Source organism: Glycine max, chromosome 1 (assembly GCF_000004515.6).
Source record: "Glycine max cultivar Williams 82 chromosome 1, Glycine_max_v4.0, whole genome shotgun sequence".
NCBI classification, from domain to species: Eukaryota; Viridiplantae; Streptophyta; class Magnoliopsida; order Fabales; family Fabaceae; genus Glycine; species Glycine max.
Genome location: NC_016088.4, coordinates 53,406,956 through 53,429,031, shown reverse-complemented (window position 1 = coordinate 53,429,031; position 22,076 = coordinate 53,406,956). Strand labels below are relative to the sequence as shown.

The window sequence follows — 22,076 nt, the reverse complement described above, 5'->3', positions numbered from 1 at the left end:
CCATACGATAATTGTATTCGAGCAAAAGCATTTATAATGTGGTAAAATTAATTTCTATGGTAGGTTTTTAACGTATATACAAAAGAATGATTAAGTTTTTAGATCTAAAATATCTTAACTTTTTTTTTATTACTTTTCGTCTCTTCATTTATTTTTTGTTTAACGTTTTTAGTCTTTGAAATCAAATTGAGATTTAAATATGTTGTTGGTTCAAGTAAAATTAGATTTGATTTTTTTAAATGAAATATCAGTTTTAAGTAGAAAAGTTTGATGAAGCTCATTACAAAATGAAAATTGACGCTGCAAATTTCGAAGATCAAAATCCTAATGGTTTTGGTATGTGCATTTGCAATAGCATAGATTATTTTGTAACAACTAAATATGTTATTCATCGAGGGCAACCCCAGCTTATGAGGCAAAAGCAAGTGCTCTTTTGGAAGCTTTATCATGGATACGACAGCTAAACATGCAAACATATTACTATAGAGTCTGACTATAAAATTGTTGTTGATTCTTTAGGTTCTAATAGCTTCAATTTTTTTAAAAAAATTGAAGCTATTATCCATATATGTATTTTATTTTATGACAAACTAATCAAGTACTTCATTCTATTGTAAGAACATCAAAATAATATAGTAGTCACCGCATCTTTAGTAATGTGTCTAGTTGATTTGAAAGTTTTATTTTGAAAGAAATGATATAAGCCTTCTTTCTAAAAATAATATATTTATATGGAGTAAAAACTTAATTAATCCTTTATTAATTATAAATCAGTTTCTTTAAGAAATTTAAAAAATATTTCACGATTTTGAGTATTAAAAAATATAAATTTTATTTTGAAGAATTAAAAAATACATATCCCGTATTAGAGAGACAAAAATATATTTAAGTGTTTTACAAACTTTGCTTTAACTGTTTCTTACGCCCAAAGAATTAATCTCACATCTATGTCTATAAATATAATCTAAAATATTTGTACAATCAGTCACTACTGATTCGCATCCCTACAGACCTCATAATATTATAGAAGTGTATTTTTAAGCTGGTCGAGTATAATTTTTCTCCTGTAATGTATCAATATATAGGTAATAGAAAAGTTGAGTAGGTGTATGATATATTTCTAAAATATAAATAATTAATTTAATCTATATATAAAGACATATTTATAGATGTTGAATTTATCTCAAATTTATAATATATAGCCATCAAAATAATATCTCATAATTAAACAATCAAAGTTGTTAAACTCATGTTCTATTTAAAAAAATTCAACCAAATAAAGTAGTAAGTATTTAAATTTTATTTTTATATATAAAATACGGAGATTCCTTTCACATGTGTAGTTCTTGATCTTGTTGTCGCATACAATTTTTGGTGGCAAAATCATAAACTTTCATACAAACCAATTTATTTTATTAAGGCTAAAATGTTTGTTAAAAAGTGAAAAATGGAAATGGTCATTATTATAAGGTTATTCTTAAATATTTTATCAGTTAAGTTCTTATACGTATATTTATTTTTACGTTAGTTATTATTATCAGTTAAAATATGTATAAGAATAAAAAAAAAACTTGTAGAGTATATTATATTAGTTAAGTTCTTTAAATCGATCTATAAAAAAACGTTCTTAAATCGATTGGCTGACTAGACCAATGAAACGACTAGAGAACCAGCTAAAAAATTCTACACAAATGAAAGCCTAAAAAAATGAGAAAAAATAAATTCATACGGTCAATAATTCTAAATCGGTAAAAGACTATTGGTTTAAGTTTCACTGTTCAAATGGTTTTTCCCAAATTAAGAAACGATAATAATCGTAAAAAAATTAATTTATACCGATATATAAAAGAAATATTATTTTTTGTAACTGCTTTTAATCTTTATATTTTTTAGAGTATTTTATCATTAGTAATATTAAAGTAATAACATACATCTAACCACGTAATTATGTTAAATGTTCTTTTTCTCTCTTCTCATATCGTTCCCCTCCACCGTATCTTTAGAATTAGCTTATTTTTTTTGTTATTATTGTGGGATTTTTAATATTTCATAAATGTATTTATCAAATAGAATGATTTTTAAGTATGTATAACAAATGGTTTGATCAATTGTGTATCGATAGACATATATTTACAAACATAACAATATGAGAGTGACGATTATGATTATGAATTACTTCTATTTTCTAAAACCAAGTAAATTAACAATATGTGAGTTATGGTGGTTGAGAGAACAAAAGAAAAAGTTGTGATATAAAGATGATAGCATCAAAGAATGAAAATTTTAAATTTAAATTAAAGAAAAAGTAAAAGGAAATATTTTTTATTTTTTTAAGTTAATTATTTTTTATTTATTTTTTCTTCCATTTTTTATTTAATAAAAAAAATACATTATTATACATATGTTTTATTTTTTCTCACTTTTATTCCTTCCAAATAGACCTTAGAGAAAGGAGACTCACATGACAAATAATTAAATGAAAGAGAATAAATCATGGATCTCAGAGAAAATTACAAAAAGGACACCACTTGGGATGCTTGGAGGAAGGAGAGTGGAATAATTAATTTTTATTTGGTAACTCATATAGTCAAATGAAGATAGTTTTTTTTTTTTCCACTCAAAATCAAATGAAGATTGATAAGAAAGACATATATCACCTATCCAAAGAGAAAGATGCAAGATTTTCAAAAAAAGAAAAAGAAGATTAAAGGACTGAAAGCATGTGTTGTATTCAAGTTGAGTTGATATAGCTCGCCATTCAAGACAAATTCAACAAAACAATATTCTTTGTTGTCCAATTTGAGACACATCGAATAACACCACTGATTCCTAGTGGGATCAACTGGCATTTCCATTGCTAGTAGTAAATGAATGAGAGATTTTAGTTGAGACGTTGTCCACTGTATTACAATGTTTTTGAGTATTTTTAGTGTTGTTTCAATTTAAAAATGTAATTTTATTTTTTAATTTATTATATCTATATAAAACAAGATTTTATTTTATGGGATGATGAGTTGTGATAGGTCATATTCATTTCTTGCAGATAATTTAATTAATGCATATTTTATTTTATTGCTAATATAATCTTAAATTAATCATAGTACATAAAAATTGTATAAATTGCAATGTTTTATATTTATCCTACTTTTTAAAATTTTATATACTAGATATCTTTTTTGACATGATTTTAGAGTAGATATGAGAATCGTGCAAGATTATATTCAATAAAATTAGTTCAAGAATTAAGTGGTAGTTAGAAGCTACTAACTGAAAGCTGAAAAATTTAGTTTATTAAATTATAATTATTTGTGGTAAAATAAAAAATAATAAAATCATGATTTATTTAAAGAAAACAACTAGAAAATTAGATAAATATATTAAGGATAAAAATTAAAGAAAATATAAAAAATTACAAGCTACCGATGTAAAAAATGTTATTTCAAGTAGTGTTTTAAAAAACGCTAAAAGCTATTAAAAAACTATTTACCGAATAATCAAATAAATTTTTCAAATAATAAAAAAAGTTAAAATTAATTGAAATATCTTGTCAAATATAATCTAAATTGATATGACATGTTTTTTGTTGATCGAAATTAAAATATGAAAAATATTCAAGCATATTTTAAAATACAGTAATTGTTTAGTTATAAAACATACATGTGTCAAATTTAAGGATAATTTTAATTGATTCACATATTAAAATTTAAACAATTATGCCAAGTGTGATTGAATATTAATTTTCATGTTAATTATATTTTATTGAATTTTGGTCGATATATTCAATATTTCATTGTTTAAATTAGTTGTATTGCCACTAATTATTTGTTTAACACTATTAGCACATTTGATTGATAATTTATAATATATTAAAAATTTAAATAGTATAAAAATTATACCTATAAATTATAAAATATGAATTTAATATCCATATAAGACATGAGAAACTAAACTATTGGTATAATGAACATTTATATAAATTACAAAAATAAAATTATTGGTTGAAAATTTAATATAAATTATTGAAGTAAAATTTTAATTATGATTGGAAATATTAATATAAATTGTTGAGGTAAGATTTAATTAGATTGAAAAATAACACAAAATTAACTTTCAGTAATGAGATGATATTTGGTGGGAGATACATTTTTGGTTTTCCGGAAATCTTAGATTGAGAAACTTAAGGGGTGTTTGATTTGATTGTTTTTTGTTTTCATTTTTACTAAAAATAGAAAATGGTGATGAAGATGTGTTTGGTTAGATTTTTATTTTCATTTTTAGTGAAAATATTTTTCCAAACAAACAAAAAACTGAAAACAATAAAATCTCATTTTCAGTGAAATTCAGGAACCTCATTTTGGATAAGATGAAAATGCGGTGACAAATAATATAATTTTAAGCAAATCTAAAAATATATTTCATTTTGAAAACACATTTTCAGTGTTTTTATTTTTTGAAAACAGAAAACAAGAAGTCAAACTAAACATGTTTTGAGAATTCTAATCTTTTGAAAATGAAAACAGTTTTCAAAAAATGAAAATACAAACCAAACACACCCTTAACTTTTCATGTTTAGTATGCATTTTAAAAAAATAACATTAATGAGAAAGAATGTTTCCCGTAGTGTTTTTCAATAAGATTTTCACAAAAACTTTTCCATAAGTAAGTGAGACTCTTACTTGTGTGAGTTTAATTTTTTTTATTACAATAAAAAATCATCCTATTTTTTTATTAAATTACATAATGTGATAAGCAGTTAAAATAATCGATAAAAATATATGAAACTCTTTGATTTTTAAGAAACTTATTTAAAGATTTTCAACGATCATTCACACAATTTTTATTGAGTGTTTTTTTGAAAATATGATTCACAAGGAATTATATCTTTGAAAATGAAAAAACTTTTCTTCTATTAAACGCTCCTTGGAGAAATGTCAAAACACATATTTTGACATATTCTCTTACACATATTTTCTAATTGATTGAAATTTAATGAAATTACATGTTAGAGGATTTGTTGTTAGCACTCCTTTAATGATTATGTATAAGTTTTGTCATTTGGAAAATTGCATCTTTTATTATTGGCCAAATCTTTCCTGTCTTTTAATATTATTTCCATAAAATTATTTTTCTATTGACTATGAATGCGACAACATTTTTTTTTCAAAAATTATTATTGGTTAAAGAAATAATTTATTAATGAAAATGGGTAAAAATAATATAATTTTTTAAAATGTTTTTCGAGGGAATTCATAATATTATCAAAAGGTAGAGATTAATTTCTTAAAGTATTGAAATTTATTTAATAGAAACTAATTTTTTTATGTATAAAAAATTATTTTTTACTAGATAGTATTATTTCATTCATATCGACTTAGAGGATCATATAATATTTTTACCAATTAATAAAAAACATTTCTTTAAACCAAATTGATATAGATATTTAATACTTTTAAGAGAGTGAACTTTAATCCTTTATATTTGATTTGATGACTTGATTCCGAAATATATTTATTTATTTATTCAAACAAGGAATCTGAAGTGTTCAAACTTCAAATAAAGAAAGAATCTGAGGTGTGAAAACCAAAAGCAAGGATAATTTTTAATTCGTGAGTACCAACAACAGAACTGAAGAAAAGAAATAAAGGGAAGAACATTAGCGAAGGAGGGGATAAGACTCAAGAGCGTAGTTTATTTCCACAGTGCATATAAATTCAAAATCGCGTTCCCCCCATTCCAGTCACTTACCCAACAACCAAAATACTGAAAAATACAAATGAGAAAAAAATAATAATAAGAAAAGGTGTCGTCCAAGCGGCGGAAATAAATTGAAAGATAACCATTTTTGTTATAAGCATTCTCATTTTCGAAATATAAAAATTAAAATTTTAGACCCAAAAGTATAAAAATGTTATAAATTTAATCATTCGTTTAACTTTCGTCTGTTTATGATTTGGTTTTTAAGGATTTTGACACGTAACTTAGGGTTTCAACTTTCAACTCGCCCCGCCAAATCCACTCCTTAAACTCAAAACCCTTATCCATCGCCAATTCCACCTGCATGATTCGGATCTCGATCCGATTTCCATTTCCGGTTCGGCTCCGATAAGCTCCGCCACCATTGCCGCCGTCAATGGCGTCGAAGCCTTCGCCTTCGCCCTCGCCCTCTTCTTCCAGATCAGAGCCTCTCGTCGATCCCTCCGTACTCTCTCTCTCTCTCTATATCTCTCCAATGCATTCGTTATCTTATCCTCTCCCTAACTCATGCCAGCTAACTTGATTTCGCTTCGATTTTTAATTTTATTTCCATTTTTGCTTCGATCTGGTTTTAATTTGCGTCTCTCTCTCTGGCTGCGTTTTTAACCTATTGATGTTGCTTCAACATAAAACAACCTTGCTACGTTATTTTTTTTGGGTAAATGCTTGCTAAAATAGGCTGAAAGTGGAGATGTAGCTGCATTGTATATAGTGAAGGATATTCGAGATGTGGTTCGATTTTCCAGCATTTAGGGGAAGTTTTAATGAGCTTTTATTACTTGCCTGGTTCATTTGGTCACGGAAGATTATGGTTATTGAGTTGGAGTCTGTGCATTGGTTGTGTCAGATGGAATTCTTTCCTGCAATCACTACATGCCGAGATTGACTAGCGGATTTGCTTGAATTGTGAGTGTGACTGCTATCTTTTCAATGCAGGCGAATAAAGTGGAGGGTTCAAGTCCGACTGCTAAAGATGTGCTGCTGGTTATTGATTCTTTGAAGAAACAAGTTGCTGCAGAACGAGTTGTTTATGTAAAGGTGTAATAGATGAACTTATGGCTGTAATTCGTTGTTGATTTTGATTGTACTTGTTTTTCTTTCTTTTCTTTTTCTTATAATGTGCATTTGGATATCAGAAAAGAATAGAGGAAAACAGACAGAAGCTGGTTGGTGTCACTAACCATCTCTGCACAATGTCAACGGAGAGAAGGAACTGCAGCATTACTGATACGAATAGAAGTCTGGACCTACTGACAAAGAGGCAAAAAGATGCAATTGATATGCACAATGGTGTTCATGCGAGTAATGGTGACGTGGAGAGCAACGGCTATCATGATGATAACCATGGTTCTACAGCAGTTCTTCTAGGGTCTAATGTTGCCGTAAAGAATGCTGTTCGTCCCATCAAGTTACCTGAAGTAAAAAAATTGCCTCCTTACACTACATGGATTTTTCTGGACAGGTTGTTTGCCTTGATCTGTTTTTCTTTCCCATAGGCCATATATAATACCTGCAATGCTGTATGGTACTTATGTTAGGTGGTAAAGAGACAACAATAGCATAGGGTCAGTGTTGCAAAAATGAGGATTTTTGCGGATGATGAGTGGACATTGGAGAAAAAAAAGGATCACGCATGAATGCATATTAGCTTTAGAGAGAAAGTAGGGGTTGAAAATAGGAAAAGACAATAGAATCTTGCTTTAGTTGGTTTGGTTATGTGAGAAGAAGATCCACTAAGACAAGAGTGTATCAGATGGAGTATAGTCCCTATAGTGGAGTGGGCCGAGGAAAACTCTAGCTGAAACCATTGAAAAGGACTTAGATATAAATTTACTTTCTGAGAATTTGGTTCATGACATGACTTAATGTTTTCATTAGTTCATGTAGCTGACTCCACCTAGTGGATAAAAGCTTTGGTTGTTTTTGCTTTGTTGTATTCCTATCCTTGATGTGATTTTTAACCAGTGGTTAATTCTGGGATATCCTGAATTATGACTCATTGCCATCTGTTTTTGAATTTAACCTAATGTCTTAAGTGAATGTATCATGCATATAATTGAAGGAAATTAAAGGCAGAGAAAATGTTTAAAAAATCTTCATTCTACACTTCTTTTTTATTGTGTTTTCTTTATTAAGCACTCAAGTCTCTATACTTTTTTTTTTTTTACCTTTTCACATAGCACTCATCTTTCTTTTTTATTGTGTTGTAGTTACACTGTTTCAATTCATTATTTTTTGTCTATATAGTTTTCTTCTGTATTTATGTAAAAAAATTGGACCTCTTGAAGATATTTGCTACTTGTGTTCATTCTGGTACAGAAATCAAAGAATGACCGAGGATCAGTCAGTTGTAGGCCGGAGACGAATTTATTATGATCAGAATGGTGGAGAAGCACTGATTTGCAGTGACAGTGAAGAGGAAACTATGGATGATGAAGAGGAGAAAAGAGAATTCATAGAATCAGAAGATTATATACTTCGGTTGGTATAGCTTAGTAAACTATTATTGGGTGCTTTTACTTTTTCTTTTTCCTTGACAGATCTTTTATGTTTGTATGTAAAATAAAATTTCAATGTATGTCTGATTGTATTGTGTCATGTTCATGAGGTTAAGCTTTTAGAGTAGGAAGCAATGTCTTCATTCTCTCTCTCACTTTCTGTGTTTTAATGTTATTCAGAAGTTATTTATTTATGCACTTAAAAAAGACTCTAGTTTACTTAAGCATTTTTTTCTTTTCCATTGGACCATTGCTCACTGTCTATGAAGTATCACATGAGTTTACTCTTGTGATTATTTTACATTGGAGCATATGTGGCATTGTCTTTCAGTTGACTATAAGAGAAGATTCTGATAGGATGATTTGACAGTTATTTTTTTGTTATTATATTTCCTATTTACAGAAGGAATCAAAGAGGATCCTTGATAAGTTAAATGTATAATTCAATCCTTTATTGGAAAAAGAAACTATTGCATACACTTATTATACTAATAGAAATATTACATGCTTGGTTTATCCTGTCAATTGATCTCGTTGATTCCATTAAGATAAAAAGCTCTTCAGTTACTTTGCATCCTTCTGCTGTGATCTTTTTTTTTTTTTTGTCATGTTTGTATGCTTCTTCATGTTAGGATGTTTAGCTATTATGTTGCATCATATTACAATTGTTTTTCATGTGTTGCATGACAGACAGTTTTTTGGATTTCATAATGTCTGATTTGATCTTACAGCATGACTGTCAAAGAGTTTGGTTTAACTGACATTGTTCTGGAGTCGTTGGCTCAGTGTTTTTCTAGAAACACCAGTGAAATTAAGGTAAATTTTTGTCATTCATTGAATTGTTCCTCTATGTATTTTCTGCTTCTGCCATCTCTCTCTTGATTACTCTGATGAAAACTGGTCATAGTGTAAGCTTTCGTCCAGCTGTTTCCCATTTTCTTTTGCTGGCTTTACAGAGATATGAAACACCGTCAAACATCTTATACAGGCAAAGTATGAAACCCTCAGTATTCATGACAATGCTGGCGGGTGTTCCAAGGCTGGAGATTCTGAAGAGAATTCTCAAAGTGGCAATTTTTTTCTGGAAAAGGATCTTGAAGCAGCTCTTGACTCTTTTGACAACCTCTTTTGTCGACGATGTCTTGTAAGTCCCCCCCCCTCCACCATAAAGGCTCTGCATAGCTTGCACTATCTTCTCTTGATATCTCACTGGTTACCATATTTTACTTTGCAGGTTTTCGATTGTAGATTACATGGATGTTCACAGGATCTTGTCTTCCCTGTAAGCACTTATTGGTTATTTTTCATGTAGTCTACAGTATCTATTGAGGCATGACTTGGTACTTTAACAGGCTGAGAAGCAACCTACATGGAACCCTCCTGATACCGAAAATGCACCCTGTGGGCCAAATTGTTTCCGATCGGTATGCATTTGTCTGTTCTTAGGGATCTATCCATCTATTATTATCATTATTAATTTTTTTAACAATTTTCTTAAACCTTGATTTAGGTACTTAAGTCAGAAAGATTTGCCAAAACATCCTCTGCCCAGGCTGATGAAGAGAAGTCCTCTGGTGGTGCTTTATCTAGGAAGAAGTCTTCTGCTAAGAGGCGGATAAAATGTAGCCAAAGTGAAAGTGCTTCATCTAATGCAAAGAACATATCAGAGAGTAGTGACTCAGAGAATGGTCCTGGACGAGATGCTGTCTCAGCCTCCCGCTCAGCACCTCCTAAAACTAAACCTGTGGGGAAAGGTGGAATTGGTAAAAGGAACAGTAAGCGAGTGGCAGAACGAGTCCTAGTATGCATGCAGAAACGGCAGAAGAAAACAATGGTTTCTGATTCTGATTCCATTGTAAGTAATGTTGTTCCTTTGTTTATGAAACTTGCATTTTTCTTCAATTATAAACAAACCAAGATAACGAAGAAACAATTATTTACCACATAAATCTGTTAAATTTCTTTGCACGGGAAGATCTAGAAGGAATTGATTCATAATAATCTTTAAATAATGCAGAGTGAAGCTCTTGACCGTTCATCGAATGATATGGTCACTGACCCACATGCCATGAGCAGTGAAGACAACATGAGGAAAGAAGAGTTTGTAGATGACAATGTTTGTAAACCAGAAATCACAGATAATAAATCTTGGAAAGCTCTTGAAAAGGGGCTTTTAGAGAAAGGAATGGAGATTTTTGGTAGAAACAGGTTAGCTTATGTTTTGATTGGGGATGCTTGGCTTATTTTTCTTTATTAAATATTAAGTAATTAAGTATATAATATAATGTAATGCATGGACGGTGTAATTAGTGCTGGCGTGAAAATAATTAAGCATGCAAGAGTATGACCACTGGTCCAAGTGTTTATATGAAGTTAAGCTTGTCTTCAGTCAATTTCATGGGGAATGGATGGGTATAATTTTGAAGCTTTGAGTCAACCTTGTTCATAATTGATCTGGTTCAAAATGCAGATATTGACTTGGTTGATAGGATTTCATTTTTTAAAATCTTATTCTTGAAACCAATCTCTATACTTGGCTACTTGAAATAAGCACAAGCTGCATGGTGATGGAAATATATCTCATTTTTATTCATCAACTATCTAAAGCATAGCTTTTTCAAATGAAAACTAAAAAAAGGTCTGCAGGGGTGTTTGAGGCTTACTTATTAATTATATTAAACCCACATGATGCACGGGGGAGGCTAGACAAAAATGTTTTAGGGTTAGTTTTGTGAGAGAACTTATTTAATATTTATAAATAGTTATGCAAAGTAGTTCATTTATAAAAGAAAGTCTAAATGTACATCTGTGCATTGGACTGGCACCTATTATGAAAAAACCAAAAGGGCAGGTTCATACTTATGTCGAACAACATCTTTTAAATGTGGAAGGATTTAGGATTGTGTGTTTTTAATTGCTTAAATCCAATAAACTATAAAGTAAAAATAAAAAAACCACTTAATTCCTGATTATTTTTTTTAGAGGATTTTTTAATTTTTTTAATATGGGGATTTTCTGAAGTCTAGAATTTTTGCCTAATGAAAGTTCGGTAGCATAACATGTATCAAATTTAAACAACCAATTTCCTCTATACTTGGAATTTAATTGGTATATGTTAGTATAAAAGAATTTACACTATCCACCTGAAGTTTTGACATGTCATTCTTTATTTTACCTCTATTTTTCATATAAAGTGTTGAGTGGTAAGAAATAATACAACAACTAAAGCCTTAACTCACTAGGTGAGATCTGCTACATAGATCACATGATGCCATTCGGCTCACTTTAAGACCAATTCTGAAGTGGTAACAAATAATGATGTATTAAAATATCAGTGAATGTCAGTTAGGAACTATTATAAGTAACTGTTTTTACCTATTAAATTGATATACTCACTATACTAACAATCTATTTTGCTGATTTTAGTTTGTAATCCTTTGTAGTTGTTACAATGACCAACTATTTCATTAATACTCCCTCCGGTCCTTTATATAAGAAACATGGGCCCACTTTTAGATGTATTAATTGTAAATTTTCTTTTATACCCTTAATTTATTGTGAAATCTATTAACGGGACAATCACTCATTGCCCATGTTGGAGGATGTATTTATTGGTTAATAACAATATAAGCCACATTTATTGTGGGAAAAATTATTACTTGAATTATGTGTAGTGTCATTAAATATGACTACTACTTAGACTATTATGCCATTTAATTTTATGGGTACTTTTGGAATAAAATTTAAATCTATGACATTATTAATGAAAATTAACTACTTTTGTTGGTCTTGGTGAATTAGTTATTCCTTTCTTAGGTAAAGGACCGGAAGTGTTTTGTAAATCTATCTCCATTTCTCAATATGTTAAGGAAACTTTAGTATGCTTCAAGGACCTAGAACCTTCCAATGACCTATGAAACCAAAGTTCTAACTAAAATTAGTATTTATTGCCACTATTCTGAATTTAATGGCTGGTGGTCCATTCCTTTAATGAGAAAGGGAACAAAACTGGTATATTGAATAGCTTAGTGCTGCAGTCTAATCTAATGATAAAGTGAATGGTTAGCAAATAGCAAGTGTTATTGTTAATTATGTGCATTTAATGTTCAATGAAAGATATTAAAACTGGGAAGATAACAAGATGTGAAAACTGGGTGCGGCACATAAGCTAATTACGATATGACAAAAAAGATGTTTGAAGAATAAATGAGGAGTCATCTCTATAGCTCAAACTTCTGATTTAATAAATTATAAATATTGGGTAAATTACAGATTCTCCATGTGGTTGGGTCAACTTTAATTTTATCACATGTAGTTTAGAATGCCTTACTTTGCCCACTCGTATCTTGTTTGATAGTTGCTTATGTTTGAATTGTTCACTTCTTTTAACTATGATGGGCTAATACAGTGATCTCCACAATATCTTTAAACATATTTTTTCTCTTTCTGACTGTCAATCACCTATTTTTGTTTTTTACTACAGTTGCTTAATAGCTAGGAATCTCTTAAATGGCCTAAAGACATGTTGGGATGTTTTCCAATACATAAATTGTGAAGATGGAAAGATGTCTGGTCCTCCTGGGGATGTTGCAAATTCCCTCATGGACTGCTATTCCAAGGTTAATTTAATATAATTAGACTTAGTGTACTTTTCACTTTGCTGTTTCTTTTTTTCTTGCAAATAGTGCTTAACTGAGCCAATTTTGGTCAAATGAATGTAAGGGTACTAATGAAGTGAGACGAAGGTCTAGATTCTTACGTAGAAGAGGAAGAGTTCGTCGATTGAAGTACACCTGGAAATCTGCTGCTTATCATTCAATTAGGAAAAGGATTACAGAGAGAAAGGATCAGCCTTGCCGGCAGTATAATCCATGTGGTTGCCAATCGGCTTGTGGAAAGCAGTGTCCTTGTCTTCAAAATGGAACCTGCTGTGAGAAGTACTGTGGGTAAGCTTTTGAGGTTGCTAAATAGAACCTTGATGAAAGAGAGGCATGTAGAATTGTAGTGTTTTGCTGATTTTCTGCATTCCATGCTGGTTTCACAAATTCTAGGGATTATTGTACTTACAGTTTACACAGATATTTTATTGCGACTTGCCTACCTGACAGCCCCATGCACCCAACATCCAGTAATGATTTCTTTTTTTCCCCTTTTCATATCAAGATGCCCCAAGAGCTGCAAGAATCGATTTCGTGGCTGTCATTGTGCTAAGAGTCAATGCAGAAGTCGTCAATGTCCATGTTTTGCTGCAGATAGGGAATGTGATCCAGATGTTTGTAGGAATTGTTGGGTCAGGTGAGATTTACATGTTTATGGTTGTGTTTGTGTAGCATTGCTCTGTCATCTGTAAGATTCATATCTTTTGCTTTTAGATGGCAATAATAAATTTTCATAAAGGGAATGGATGGTATGATTTCTTATATTCCTTGGAAGTAATTATTTTGCAAGCATGTAATTGTCGACTTAAGTATAAGGGATGAAAAGAAAAATATGTAGAGGTGATTACTGAGTTAGTATTGCAAAACATAGTTTGATATATAATCTTAACATGCGATAATGGCCAAAATCATTTTTTGGCCAATGAGTTTCTTAATTAAGAATGATTGGTGCTGATTAGAAGTTTTTAGAGCTAATTTTTATTGCTAATTTTTTGGGATGATATAATATGATTTATGCTTTTGATTGCTAATTTTTATTTATGTTAATGAAAGAGCAGACATTTGTTTGTATTCTTGCACATTTTTATCAATCCTTAAGTGAGATCTTGATAAAAAAAGATAGAATCTTGAACTAGTGTGCTTCGATATTTTTAACTTCTTAGTTTTTAATTGATTTTATGTTGATCCTTGATAGTAATTTTATGTGTATATTTAAGATTTCTCAGACCTTCCTCATCACTATAAACTTATTCATAATTTGACCCGTTGAATTGATTGTTCTGTCAACTAAATGTCTGTTATAATTTCCTCACAATGATGGCTCTGAATAATTATTTGGCTTTTAGGAAAAGATTTGATTTTATGTCTGTTTTCAGGACTTCTCCGCCTTTCTTCTTAAGTGCTTATAATATACTATTCCTGTTATGTTGATTACTAGTCTATCTCAAGTCTCTGTTTGCTATGATACTTTTTTCTATTTGGGTCTTATTGTTGCAGTTGTGGCGATGGTACACTAGGGATTCCTAGCCAAAGAGGGGATAATTATGAATGTAGAAACATGAAGCTTCTTCTCAAACAGCAGCAAAGGGTAATATTCTTTGACTGCCTTTTTCTGTCCCTCTTTGAAATCTTACACAGGTATTTAGATTTGTTTGCTTTTTGTCTGCCAAATTTATTCGTTTATCAAAATAATATTATGATTGAGAGAAGTGGATGGAATCATGCTTAGAAATGAAACTCCCTGTGTAGACATATAATCCTCCTCATGAAGATGTGATTTTGCATGGACTTTGATGGTCAATCCAATATAGCAATCTTCTTCTTTCTCAATATTTTCTGTGTCTGTTCTTTGTTTTGCTAATTGTACTTGAAGATCAGTAATTTTCTATTATATTTGCTGTGATGGCAATTAACATATAATATGCTTACACAGGTTCTTCTTGGAAGGTCTGATATATCAGGTTGGGGAGCCTTCTTAAAGGTATTCACTAATAAATGATCCTATATGGTTGTGCGTTGTTTTTCCTTCTGCTAATGCAATCTGTTCACCCTCCAGAATAGTGTTGGTAAGCATGAATACCTTGGAGAGTATACTGGAGAGTTGATTTCTCATCGGGAAGCAGATAAGCGAGGAAAGATATATGACCGTGAAAATTCATCTTTTCTCTTCAATTTGAACGATCAGGCAAGCTTTTATGACTTTGTATCTTTTGTGGGCGATAAGTTCTTTGTTACATATACGCATGTATCAAACACAGGATGAACCACACGATTGTTGTATATGCAGTTTGTTCTTGATGCTTACCGAAAGGGTGATAAATTGAAGTTTGCGAACCATTCTCCTGATCCAAATTGCTATGCAAAGGTATTTATCAGTTCTGACCTTTTTAAAATATGTTATTTATTGGAGCTCTATTTCACATTGCATTGAGTATCCTAGGTTTTCAGTGTCATTCAGTCTCTATGCTTAAACTGGCAGGTTATTATGGTTGCCGGAGATCATAGGGTAGGCATTTTTGCCAAGGAACGGATTTGTGCCGGGGAGGAGCTGTTCTATGATTATCGTTATGAGCCAGATAGGGCTCCTGCGTGGGCTCGGAAGCCAGAGGCATCTGGATCAAAAAAAGAGGACGGTGCTCCTTCAAGTGGTCGTGCAAAGAAGCTTGCTTAATGGGAGTTTGTTCTTTAAAAGTCAATTCTTTAGGTTATTCTTTCACACGTAGGGGAAGCAATCTCATTGGTAGCGGAAAGAAGTATTGCTTTTAGCTTTTGTTCGTAGCAAGGCCGTGTAATTGTTGCTGCATAGGTAACTAACTACATTTAAACAGTTCATTTTGATATTAACAGACTGTATTCATCATTCCAAACGGAAAATATAAGCTTAATCAAAATTGCGCATATCGTTTACAATTCTTACCACAAACATTTGATTGATTCAATCATTGAAACTGACAAATTATTATGCAGTTGCTTTGGGGCTTTGCCCCTCTTTGTAACAAAAAAAAAATTATGTAGATTTTGCAAGTGATTTGTAATGGTAAACATGTTTTTATATGATATAAATATTTTTTTAAAAATATTATACATTACAAAACTATATTTAGATTGTAAAATGCCCTAGAATAATGTAAAATGGTCAAAGCATGATGAGTAAGATATAGTTTTATACTAGATGAATGTTGTAAGTTTTTTTTTTTTTTAATAAATTGGTGTACAACAAATAGATTTAAAGTGATGCCATCGCTTACTTATTAATTCCTAGAATAGGAAATCATATTGGCTCGTCGTTAAATTTCATGAGCATTTGTGAATTTAGGATGCATTTTAATAATTAGCTTAATTAAGCTCTTATTAAATAAATGTTATGAAAATATCTATGTATAATTTATTTTTATAAGTATAGAAAAATATAATTAGATTATTTTTATAAAAGTTGTAGTTCTTTTTATAAATTATTTTGAGAATTTATTGAAATAAGTTAAAATAACTTATGAACACATTAAAAACTCTTCAACATTTAAATAAGTACTTATGTGATAAGATAAGTTTAAATTAATTATGGGTTAGCTCTTCTATTGATTTCAACATAGCCTAGTTCACAAAACATGGGCATGCATCCATTTGTGAAAGCTTTAATATATACCCAATCAGTGACGTTCTACAACAAGTATTTTGATCAATATATTTCTTTATATAGGTTTTAAAAAAGAACAAGACAAGAACTATTTTATAATCAAATGGATCATATCAGCATTTATGCTTTAAATTCTAAGACACTACAACGGAGTATAAACTAATTTTCATTAACGTAATATACTATGAGAATGATACGCATGATATATTTTAATCTAATAAATCCTTTGATAAATTTATCCGCTTAGATAATTTAATTGCATAAAAATAATTGTGACATACGCTGTCATCAATAGTTAATAGTAATATGTAAAGGTCCAAACCACCGAGTTATATTAAAATTCAACGTAAAATTTATCCAAAGGTCCAAACCATCGAATCGAGATCCTTTCTTGAATACAAAATTTTCATTAGATGGAATAATAACAGGCACGGAGTCTCGTATAACATGGGCAGTAAACACCTGGTTTTTTGTCCAGAGATGATTGGTGTTAAACAAATTGAATACCAAATGATGATATATTGTAGAGCCTTTTGCCTGTACACGTGACATATGAACATGGGCATGAAATTGCATGGTTTGTTGTCTATCATAAAACGGTGCCTCCGGCAGTAATTTCTGGGCAGAAGCAACGCACCCCACCACGTGAAAAAGCATAACAAAGAGAGAGACCAATATCAGAAAGTAGCAGAGTGAAGTGGACGACGTAGAACAACCAACCTAAGTGGGCTAAACCGAAAAAACCTCTCAATGACACTACATTATAAGAGGGACGGTTAGTTAGTGCCTTTAGTATCTGTCCACCCTAACCCATTTTGTCAGCCTTGTCTTAAATAAATATTTTTTCTTTTCTTAATTCAAATAATATAATAAGAGAAGAGATCAACTTCAAAAATAATTTTTAAAAAATTATTCTTTTTCCTATTTTTGAAATTTAATAGTTAACATTAATTGTGTATTACAATTATTAAATTTAAATTTTTTAAAAAATAAATCTAAAAATAAGTTGATCTCACACCATAAGATTATTATATATTACATACATAAACGTTAAGCAAACGCCTCAAAATAAGAGAAAAACAAAAGGTGACAAAGCCGAAACTTTGATCTACCTCTCTCCTCTTGCACAGTAAAATCTCTTTTCCTTTCAACTTTGAACCTTTCCTCTCTCTCTCTCTCTGGTGTGGTGGAGGTGCCATGCTCATGTGCTCGCGTTTCTTGGATTACCGCACCAAATGCAGAGCCTCAACCCCTACCATCTTTGCCTCATTCTTCTTCTCCCTCTTCCTCACCTCTTCCGCCGCATGCTTTAACGGAAATTGCCAGGTAAGGTTTTCACTGTGTTATGATCTATCCATGCAAACTACTGCTGGTTTCAAGATTCATCAGCTGAAATGAAAACTTTGCCATAATTCGCAGGTTCTGGAAGCATGTACAGCTGCCACCGATTGTGGGCCAGGCCTCTATTGCGGCAATTGCCCTGCTTTGGGCCGGACTCGGCCCGTTTGCACCAGAGGCCAAGCCACCATCGTTACATCTCTCGTAACCTCCAAAAACGTATCTAACATAACATGTCTCACTGATAACAACATCATTAACTGTCTCTCTTTTTTCTCTTTTTTTTTTTTGAGACATGCAGGTGAATGGTTTGCCCTTCAACAAGTACTCGTGGATCATGACCCATAATTCATTCAGCATCGTGGATGCGCCACCTTTGCCTGGAGGAGTTCAGAGACTCACCTTTTACAATCAAGAAGACACTGTTACTAACCAGTTGAGGGTATGTCTTGTTGTCCTCTTTGGTCAGATTCCTTGGAGAAACAAATCGTCACATCGTTTTCTTGTTCATTTTGCATTTTCTGGATTCTTGTTCAGCTTCACCATCAAGGGAAGTCACTGTTTTTTTTAATTTTTATATATATGGTTTACTTATTTCTTTAATGATTCTAATACATAGCTTGATGATGAAGGGAATCAAGTGAGTGATATTAATTATTATTCGCATATATGTATCTATAGTTTACTTATACATTTGTTTGATGGATGTTGTTTAGAATGGAGTGAGAGGATTGATGTTGGATATGTACGACTTCGAGAATGATATCTGGCTCTGTCATTCATTTCGAGGACAATGCTTCAACTTCACTGCCTTTGTAATCTAACTGTAACCCTCTTCTTTGTTCTTCAATGTACTATCTAAATTTGCTTTTGTGGGGATTTGTCTAATGTGTTATGCTGAAAATGTTCTCAGCAACCTGCAATAAATACTTTGAGAGAAGTGGAGGCATTCTTGACTCAAAATCCAACGGAGATTGTCACCATTGTAATTGAGGATTATGTGCGTACTCCAAAGGGGTTGACTAATCTATTCACAAATGCTGGACTTGATAAATATTGGTTTCCCGTGTCTGATATGCCTAAAAAGGGAGAAGATTGGCCCACTGTAACAGAGATGGTTCAAGCAAATCACCGACTTCTTGTTTTTACTTCGGATGCTTCAAAGGAAGCTGAAGAAGGAATAGCTTATCAGTGGTCTTACATGGTTGAGAATGAGTGTAAGTGCAATGTCATTGTAACATGGATATCTCTATTGTGCATGATATGAAATGACAACCTTATCAATTTTCTCTGACTTGCAGCTGGAGATCCTGGAGTTCAAGGGGGTTCTTGCCCGCATAGAAAAGAATCAAAGCTGTTAAATTCTAGAAGTGCATCACTTTTCTTGCAGAATTACTTTCCAACAGATCCAGTTGAAGCTGACTCATGCAAAGAGCATTCTGCTCCACTTGCTGATATGGTGAACACATGTTACAAAGCTGCAGGGAATGTGCTGCCTAACTTTATAGCAGTTAATTTTTACATGGTATTCCTCTTTCTTCTTGGCTGTTAATTCCAATTCAATAATAAAACACCTCACAAATCCATTTTAGAATTCTAAATGAAATTTAATGCAGCGGAGTGATGGTGGGGGTGTTTTTGATATCGTGGACAAAATAAATGGCCATTCATTGTGCGGCTGTAATACAGTCTCTGCTTGCCAGGTTTGCTTGCATTTCTTGTCCAGATATGTATTGCCTTGATGCCATTTGTTTTTTAAATTTCTTCTTTATTCTGATAATTTCTTATTTCATACGTCTTGTATTCTTGGTGAGTAGAAACTTAATTTAGAATAATTTCAGGCCAATTTTCCGGAATTCATCTTAGATTCAAAGTTGATTGTACACATGAGAAAGAAATATCAGGCCTTGAGATGATATTCTTTCAAGCTTGACTGTGTATGCATATAACATTACATCAATTTGATTCAGACATTCTGTCTGAATTTGAGACAGATAGTTGATCAGTCATCAAATTTAAAATATCCCCATGTGTAATTCTGTGTGTTTGTTAATGTTACTATTTCTTGAAATCAACCATGATGCAAGATATAATCAACCTTCAGATGGGGAAAGAAAGGTTTAGTTTTGGTTGTTTTTTAAAGTAGGTAAAATGTAAAATCTTGTTATGCTTTGACTGTATACTAAATTTATTTTTAGATGATGGGAGTCTTTTATGATGGTTTTATTATTTCTTCATCTATTTTTATGTTAAACCCTAAAATAAAGAGAGAAATAAGCTTCTGCATGACTACTATCTTTACCAAATATGTCTGGCCCTCATGTAAAAATTAGGTGTAGGAATAACATTTGAGTGTATGATAAGTTGGAGTTGTATTATATGACAAGGTGGAATTCTTAATGTGTATGGATTTTGATCATAGCACAGTTTCTACCTGTGCATTTTTATGATAAAATTTTATTGCAGACAATTACATAATTACTGCGGTTTTGCAGGAGGGAGCACCTTTTGGATCTTGCAAGAACATTGCTGTACCTGATACAACTCCAGTGACCAACACAACTGGAAGCTTTACAGGATATGTTCAGTTCTCTAGATCAGCTTCACCAGTCCATTCTCCAAATTGCTGGCTTTTCCTAGCGTTTTACTTACGGCTTATTACTATTTTATTGCAATTGTGACAAGTATTATTGTACAAGCTAAGTCTTTCAAGAGAAGCTCCTAGTGGTTTCTAGTATTTTAGTATGTACACTGAAGTACTGCCTCAAACATTTAAATGTCATAGAACTGCTTATAGGTTAGAAATTAGATAAAACAAAATTTTGGAATTGCTGAGGCTATAATCAAGGCTCTGTGAGGTCATCTGAGGTAGATGGTAACCAAGAAAGGCTAAGAATGCATCCAGAGCAGTTCAGGTATGTTGTATGCTTTTCAGTATATGACTCAATTTCTAGATGTTGGAACTCTGGATGCCCACACTTCCTTTTCTGTTATTGCATTTAGGTGCATAACATGGTTGTGAAAATGATTTGATAAAATAGTTGCATATGTGTTAGCATGAAGTTATTGACCAAGCTCTTGTTAGGTGCTTTATTTCTTTCAATTTTATTTATATGGATATGTTAAGATGCCACAAGTTTGAAAAGTTAAAAATCATCTTGCTTAAGCTTTGCTACCAATCTTCACGAATCATGATCATGCTGGATTAGAAAATTCTTTTTCTCCAGGGTGTTTGTGATTCAACCTGCAAATTGCAATATTTGATAACTTTTCTCAATGAATGAGCTAAGTTGTATGCCCTTATTAACACATGAATCATGAGCTAGAAGGCTGAGTTTACCTGGTTCAAGTTTCCAAGGGTTGAAAAACCTTTGTTACATTATTTTTGTTTGTGGTTCCATTGATATGATGACACTCCATTGTGATAGTGGATATGATGTCTTAGTTGGTAGCCCTCAGTAATGCTATGGTGTTACCCCCTCATTATAATTTTAATTATAATATTTCCCCTGATTGTGTTTCAGGATTTGTACCATGGTAACATTAGTCAATGACAGAATAGGAAATTTGCAATATAGGATCAGGATGGCTGGAAGCTCTTGGTCATTGTTACGGACTTACGGTTTGTTGCAATTGTATTATGATGGTTCTTATCACCTGTCTTTCCCTTTCCACTTCTGTATTGATGTTGAAAAAATATAGTGGTTTCTCCTACATTTTAACCATATAACCTATAGTTAATGTGAAGCATGGACCATTTAGTTTAACAGAGGAAATTGCATGAGGTTTGCGCAGCTTTCAAAATCAGAACATCGTGTAGATTTGTTATACACATTTAATCATGAGCAAATAAATACCATCTTGAAGTTGAGTTTCCAACTCAATAACCTGATCCATACCACCTGTCAGGACAGTATCTCTATCAGCTATCAGATTTCAGGCCGGCTTTTGTTCTCTTGGATTAGAAAATAGAAATGGTATCAATATTGAATACAATATAAGGCCTAGATATAATAAATTTTAAAACAAACTTTAGATGAAAAAAAAACAATAATATATGAAATAAAATATAACTAAGTTTATACGTGTAATATTAAATATTTTATAACAATCTTAATTAAATCTCAGTTAATTTCATTTTTAAAAAATAAGTGTCTCTAAAATAATAAAATTTCTTAAAAAATATATAAAATA

General features: G+C 31.5%; 2 protein-coding genes across 2 annotated transcripts; both read left to right on the top strand.

Annotated features, from left to right (window-relative positions):
- Positions 1-5,804: 5,804 nt before the first annotated feature.
- On the top strand, positions 5,805-15,801 carry LOC100799832 (histone-lysine N-methyltransferase CLF). Its single transcript, XM_006573578.3, has 18 exons — positions 5,805-6,199; positions 6,691-6,792; positions 6,891-7,216; positions 8,074-8,235; positions 8,984-9,068; positions 9,241-9,396; positions 9,487-9,534; positions 9,605-9,676; positions 9,763-10,107; positions 10,270-10,460; positions 12,736-12,871; positions 12,975-13,198; positions 13,416-13,547; positions 14,408-14,498; positions 14,844-14,891; positions 14,967-15,095; positions 15,198-15,275; positions 15,390-15,801. The coding sequence occupies exons 1-18, from the start codon at positions 6,131-6,133 to the stop codon at positions 15,579-15,581; spliced, it is 2,586 nt and encodes an 861-aa protein (XP_006573641.1). The 5' UTR covers positions 5,805-6,130; the 3' UTR covers positions 15,582-15,801.
- Positions 15,802-17,599: 1,798 nt separating this feature from the next.
- Positions 17,600-21,649, top strand: LOC100798420 (PI-PLC X domain-containing protein At5g67130). The gene is made up of 9 exons (XM_003516555.5): positions 17,600-17,870; positions 17,964-18,086; positions 18,184-18,324; positions 18,599-18,697; positions 18,796-19,099; positions 19,184-19,407; positions 19,499-19,585; positions 20,378-20,797; positions 21,407-21,649. The coding sequence occupies exons 1-8, from the start codon at positions 17,742-17,744 to the stop codon at positions 20,561-20,563; spliced, it is 1,293 nt and encodes a 430-aa protein (XP_003516603.2). The 5' UTR covers positions 17,600-17,741; the 3' UTR covers positions 20,564-20,797; positions 21,407-21,649.
- The last annotated feature ends 427 nt before the right edge of the window (positions 21,650-22,076 follow it).